Source organism: Arvicola amphibius, unplaced genomic scaffold (assembly GCF_903992535.2).
Source record: "Arvicola amphibius unplaced genomic scaffold, mArvAmp1.2, whole genome shotgun sequence".
Classification (NCBI taxonomy): Eukaryota; Metazoa; Chordata; class Mammalia; order Rodentia; family Cricetidae; genus Arvicola; species Arvicola amphibius.
The window spans coordinates 58,069-64,996 of record NW_024582318.1 but is presented as its reverse complement, the minus strand read 5'-3'; the positions used below and the strand labels follow the sequence as shown (position 1 = coordinate 64,996).

The 6,928-nt window shown below is 43.8% G+C and overlaps 1 protein-coding gene across 1 annotated transcript; it reads left to right on the top strand.

Moving 5' to 3' along the window:
- The first annotated feature begins 1,119 nt into the window (after positions 1-1,119).
- On the top strand, positions 1,120-2,287 carry LOC119805834 (etoposide-induced protein 2.4 homolog). Its single transcript, XM_038317623.1, has one exon. It carries the CDS (start codon positions 1,211-1,213, stop codon positions 2,231-2,233), a length of 1,023 nt encoding a protein of 340 aa, XP_038173551.1. The 5' UTR covers positions 1,120-1,210; the 3' UTR covers positions 2,234-2,287.
- Positions 2,288-6,928: the final 4,641 nt, after the last annotated feature.

Sequence of the window (6,928 nt, the reverse complement as noted above, 5' to 3'; positions counted from 1 at the left end):
GATCTCTATGAGTTTGAGGCCAGAATGGTGTACAAGAGTTAGTTCCCAGAGAGGCTCCAAAGCTACAGAAAAAGCATGACTTGAAAAACAAAAACCAAACAAACAAACGAATTCTAAAAGAAGGCCTAACAAGGGGAAACATGAAAACAAAGCAAAACCAAGCCAGATGGTCGTGGCACACACCTTTAATGCCAGCACTTGGGAAGCAGAGGCAGGCAGATCTCTGTGAGTTTGAGGCCAGTCTGGTCTTCAAAGTGAGTTCCAGGACAGTCAGCACTTACAGAGAAAACCTGTCTCAAGAAACGAAAACAAACAATAAAACAAAACAAATGAACAACAACCAAAAAAAAACCATAGAGATCAAAAGCAAACAGCAAAATGATAAAGCTATGTAGACCAGAATCCAGCCCCGTCAATAGTTAAATACATTATCTAAATATGCTAAGTAAATGGCAAACGTTGTCAGACTAAATAGAAACAAGGCTCTGTGGGAGTGGAGAGTTGGTTCAGCAGTTAAGAGCAGTGACTGCTCTTCCAGAGGATCTGGGTTCAATTCCCAGCACCCACATAGCAGCTCACAACTGTCCAGTTCCAGGGGATCTGACACCTCCACATCAATACACATAAGATGAATTTAAATAAATTAAAAAATAATAAGGCTCTGTGCTGCATAGTTTTCTCTCAACTTGACACAAGCTAAAGTCATCTGAGAGGAGGAAACCTCAATTAAGAAAATGCCTCTACAGGATGGAGGGGGGCTCAGCGGTTAAAAGCACTGGCTGCTCTTCAAGAGGACATGGATTCAAGTCCCAGTGCCTACATGACAACTCACACTGTCTGTAACTCCAGGTCCCAAGGAATCTGACATCCTCACACAGACATACATGCAGGTAAAACACCAATACACATAAAATAAAAATAAATTCATTAAATAAAATGCCCTGTAACATCAGGCTGTAGGCAAACCTGTAGCATATTTATCTTAATTAGTGACTGATGGGGGAGGGCCCAGTCCATTGTGGGTGGGCCATCCCTGGACAGGTGGTCCTAGATTCTTTAAGAAAGCAATCTCAGGCGCGGAGCAGGCAGATCGATCCTCGGTGGGCGAGCACCCGGGCCGGAGCCGCCACGGCAGGGCTGCGGGGACTCCCATGATGAGAGATTTGGGGGTACTTCCCTCTGTGTAATTGATAGTCTGGGCAACGAAGAGATGGCTGACAGTGTCAAAACCTTTCTGCAGGACCTTGGCAGGGGAATCAAAGACTCCATCTGGGGCATCTGTACCATCTCAAAACTAGATGCTCGGATCCAGCAGAAAAGAGAGGAACAGCGTCGAAGAAGGGCAACTAGTGTCTTGGCCCAGAGGAGAGCCCAGAGTGTAGAGCGGAAGCAAGAGAGTGAGCCACGTATTGTTAGTAGAATTTTCCAGTGTTGTGCTTGGAACGGCGGAGTTTTCTGGTTCAGTCTCCTCTTGTTTTACCGAGTGTTTATTCCTGTGTTTCAATCAGTAACAGCCCGAATTATCGGTGATCCCTCACTGCATGGAGATGTTTGGTCATGGCTGGAATTCTTTCTCACATCAATTTTCAGTGCTCTTTGGGTGCTTCCCCTGTTTGTACTTAGCAAAGTTGTGAATGCCATTTGGTTCCAAGATATAGCTGACCTGGCATTTGAGGTATCAGGGAGGAAACCTCATCCATTCCCCAGTGTCAGCAAAATAATTGCTGACATGCTCTTCAACCTTTTGCTTCAGGCTCTCTTTCTTATTCAGGGGATGTTTGTGAGTCTCTTCCCCATCCATCTTGTGGGTCAGCTGGTTAGTCTGCTGCATATGTCTCTTCTCTATTCACTGTACTGCTTTGAGTACCGTTGGTTCAATAAAGGAATTGAAATGCACCAGCGATTGTCAAATATAGAAAGGAATTGGCCTTACTACTTTGGATTTGGCTTGCCCTTGGCTTTCCTCACAGCAATGCAATCCTCCTATATTATCAGTGGCTGTCTCTTCTCTATCCTGTTTCCTTTATTCATTATCAGCGCCAATGAAGCAAAGACTCCTGGAAAAGCATATCTTTTCCAGTTGCGCCTCTTCTCCTTGGTGGTGTTTTTAAGCAACCGACTTTTCCACAAGACAGTCTACCTGCAGTCAGCCCTGAGCAGCTCCTCCTCTGCAGAGAAGCTCCCTTCTCCACATCCGTCTCCTGCCAGACTGAAAGCTGCTGCAGGCCACTGAGTCCTGCTGTCCAGAGAGGATGGGTGGGATTGGGTGGAGGATGTGGCAGCTCTTTACTCTTTACTCTCCATGGAAGGCAGGACCCACTGCCAAGGGCCCTTTGCATATTTCCTTCTCTTTGAATTGGAATTTTTGTCTCCGGTACACATAAGGCAGAATCTTCCTGAATCTAGTATGTGGATTTTTTTTTTTTTTAAAACCACCACCCTAGGTCTGAAAGGGCCAGAGTTTTCCAGCCGTTTCTAGCATTTGCCAGCTCCTGTGCCTGGACTGATTGACTACATTTTTTTTCTTTTCCCTGTGTAACTTACTCTCCCACTTCCTGCTGCCTTCCAGCACCCCTGGATGAATGGGCTTTGTAATCTTAACTGTTGTATTTTGTGTATTTGTTGTTCCTGTTTTCTGTGAAGCACATACATTGGATGTGGGAGGTGAAGGAGCATTCCAATTGCTTCAGGTCACTCCCTCTATAGCCATCACTGTCTTGTTTTCTTGTAACTCAGGTTAGGTTTTGGTGTCTCTTGCTCTGCTGCAGAAAAAGAAAGGAAGGAAAAAAAAGACCCTGAAGAGATGGGACAGATAAACCTCAGCCAAACTGGCTGCGTTTTGAGGAGTTATTTCTTTCTTTCCCTTGAAGGGGAAACAGCTTTTTTCTCTGGTACAATTTAAGTTCCCCGGTTACGGGGGGGGGGGGGGGGGTACCAGTTCTGGACAAGTGCCACTGCATCACAGAACGCTCAGAGGATCTGAAATTCTTACCCTGAAGATGAATTTACTGTTGGCCACTGCCAGGTCTCATTGGTGTTTTAAGGAAGATTGGGTGCTTCATATAGGAATTGAAGGGGTAAACTTATTAAACCCATTCAACCTGTGATTGGTGATGTTTTCCTGTCATTTTAAGAGTCTAAATAAGGGGTGGGAGGGCAGATGTAAAAAACTTGTACAATTTTAAAATATCACAATTAAACGTGAGCTTGTTTCCCATAAAAAAAAAAAAAAAAGGAAAGCAATCTGAGCCAGCCAAAGAAGCAATAAGCAGTACCCCTCCATGACTTCTGCATCAGCGCTTGGCTCCAGGACACTGTCCTCACTGCTTCTGATGACGAATTATTATATGAAATTATAAGGGAAATAAGCCTGTTCCTCCCCAACTTGCTTTTGGTCATGGTGTTACATCACAGGAATAGGAACCCTAACTAAGACAGGCTCCATGGTATGTTCTTGACAAGCAAACATAAAGTTTGAATGCAGATACAAGATAAATGGTGGATAATAAAATGGCACACAAACACTAACCAAAAGAAAGTGTGCTGGGCTGGAGAGATGGTTCAACAGTTAGGAGCACTGGCTACTCTTCCAGAGGTCCTGGGTTCAATTCCCATTGTACGCACGCACGCACACGCGCGCGCGCGCGCACACACACACACACACACACACACACACACACACACACACATACACGGTGGCTCAAAACTGCCTGTAAAGCTGATTCCACGGGTTCTGATGGCCTCTTCTGGTCTCGGCAGGCACCAGGCAATCATACGGGAACACAGACATACATTAAACACCCATACGCATAAAATAAACACAAGAAAAAAAATTTAAAGCCATAATAAAATCATACTAATAGCAAAGCAGGTTTTGGAGCCAGGGCTCTTAGCAGAGAGAAGAGTACCACTGCATAACAATAAAGAGTTAACTCTGCATGACAAAGTAGCAATCATAATTGTGAATGCACCGAGTGCCTGAAGCCAAACCAGGCAGGGCTACATTAAAGAGAGACAAATTTAAACCATAGCTGACTTCAACACTTCTCTCAGCAATTGTTAGGATGAACAGTCAGAACAGGCAAAACCCAAATGAAACCAAAACGAAACAAACCAAACCAAACCAAAAAAAAAAAAAAAAAAAAAAAAAAAAAAAAAAAAAAACAAAACAGAACATGTGTTCAATACTAACCCATGGTATCTAACCACTGTTTATATAAGTCTCTGCCAAGTCCAACAGACGACACAGTATTGAAGTGTATGATGGCAACTAGTGCCAAGAGGATGCCAGAAAACAACCTTATTGTTTTTGTGGAAAAGAATAGCAATCTAGGGCTGGAGAGCAGCTCAGTGGTTAAGAGCACTGACTGCTCTTCCAGATGTCTTAATTCCAATTCCCAGTAACTACATGGTGGCTCACAGCCATCTGTAATGGCATCTGATGCCCTCTTCTGGCTTGCAGTCATACATGCAGGTGGAGCACTCACAAATAAAAACAAACAAAAAAACATAAATAAAATTAAACCAGGCTGTGGTGGTGTATGCCTTTAATCCCAGCACTCAGGAGGCAGAGGCAGGCAGATCTTTGTGAGTTCAAGGCCAGCCTAGTCTACAAGTGCTAGTTCCAGGACAGGCTCCAAAGCTACAGAAAAACACCCTGTCTCAGACTATAAAATATTATTGTATAGTCTGAGAACATTCTTTGCCATATATATGTATAATTGTATAATATATATATGGCAAAGAATTTTCTCATACTATAAAATAATTTAACTAAAAGTCAATTACAGATATACCAGCATGGTGGTGCACACCTTTGATACCAGCATTTGGGAAGCAGAGACAAGTGGATCTCTGTGAGCTGTGAATCTGAGAACTGCCTGGTCTACATAGTGAGGCCCTGTCTTGAAAAGCAAACTCTGTGTGTGTGTGTGTGTGTGTGTCCGCGTGCGTGCGTGCGTGCGTGCGTGCACATGTGCGTGTGCGTGTGCGTGTGCGTGTGTGTGTGTGTGTGTGTGTGTAGACCCCAGATATTTGTGAGTTAACATTTAATAAACATTGCTGGGATATTTTCCGAATATTTCCAGAAAGCATATCTCTGCATAAGTGTGTCCATTTTCTGTAGAGACCTTTCTTCAAAGACGAAGTGGGGGACAAATGGGGTACCCTGATGCTCTCTTTGGTGTGCACATCTTAGAAGGGGAGGTGGGCATCATGGGTATGGTGTGGAGTAGGAGGGTAGGTGGCTATGCAGCCCTGCTGGTTTCATCCCCCTTAGCAGTGTGCCAGCACTGAAGCCTCTCAGAGACTTCCTGGTTTTCAGTTCTGCTGGCATCACTTACCAGAATGTGATCTCAGCCAAGTTGCTGAACCTCCTGTGCCTTGATCCCACATCCCATATGACAGTCATAACTCAGGTCACCGTACACTCTGCTTCGCCCAAGACATTCTAGATTAAACGTGTTTTCTCGCTCTAAGTGTAAATAGTGCTATTGTTTGGGTTATGAATGATACACTCCATCTGATAGCAGAGCCTGTGTGTTACAGTTTGTTGTGAGGCTTTCAGACAGAGACAGGCAGCCAGGCTCAACCAATATTTGAGTGGCTGCCACAGATGAGGCACTTTCTTAGGCAGAAGACATGGTGGGAAATAGGTTAGCCACTACACCCTGCTGCTGGGGACAGCACAGTGACAAATGCATGGGTTCTGATGCTAGGGCCCCTCGGTGGCGATCTTGCTTGCATATGACCAAGCCTTATATGATGGCACTGCTTTATAATATGGGATCTTATGAAGGGGGAGTTCTTTACCATCAACAATGCATGAGCCCCAGGTCTGGTCTGTACAAAGGTTGTGTAAATATTTTATGTTAAATAAACTAAACAGAACTTATCCTATGTTGGGAAAATGAAGGCAGTGGTATATGAAATTTTATTTGTACTTAGACCAGAAATTTCCATTTAAAATAATTAAAATTTTCTAGTCTGGTCATTTTTCCGCAAAATAAATGAAAATTACTGAAACTGCTAGCTCCTCCAGACCTAAAGACAAGAGACTGATAAGGACTTTTCAAAGCTGTGTCTACCTAGTTGTCTTTTAAAAACACGCAAAAATAGAGCTGGGTATATGTCGACATTTAGTGCGTCGGGGTCCCTGGGTAAGCGTCTCAAACAAACCAGGACACAGGGGATGCAGAGCAAAAACAGCAATTGCAACTGCATGCTGTGCATTTATTCTGAGGCCTTTATATAATTCCTGGTTCCCATATCCACCCTTCCTATATCCCAACCATCCTATTCCCCCAAGCTCTTCCCATCCTCCACTTCACACTTTTCTCTCCCCATCCTCCCTCCCCGCATCCCACTCCACCCCCATGTTCCCATTTTTTGTCTGGCAATCTTGAATACTTCCAGTATCCAGGAGGATAACTATATGTTTTGCTTTGGGTTCACCTTCTTATATAGCTTCTCTAGGATTGTTTATGAATTATAGGCTCGATGTCCTTTATTTATGGCTAGAAACCAATTATGAGTGAGTACATCCCATGTTCATCTTTTTGGGCCTGGGTTATCTCAGTCAGGATAGTGTTTTCTATTTCCATCCATTTTCATGCAAAATTCAAGATGTCAATGTTTTTTAGCGCTAAGTAGTATTCTAGCATGTATATATTCCACAGTTTCTTCATTCATTCTTCCACTGAAGGGCATCTAGGTTGTTTCCAGGATCTGGCTATTACAAATAATGCTGCTATGAACATAGATGAGCAAATGCTTTTGTAGTATGATTGGGCATCTCTTGGGTAGATTCCCAATAGTGGAATTGCTGGGTGCTGGGGTAGGTTGATCCCGAATTTCCTGAGAAACCGCCACACTGCTTTCCAAAGTGGTTGCACAAGTGTGCATTCCCACCAGCAATGGATGAGTGTAC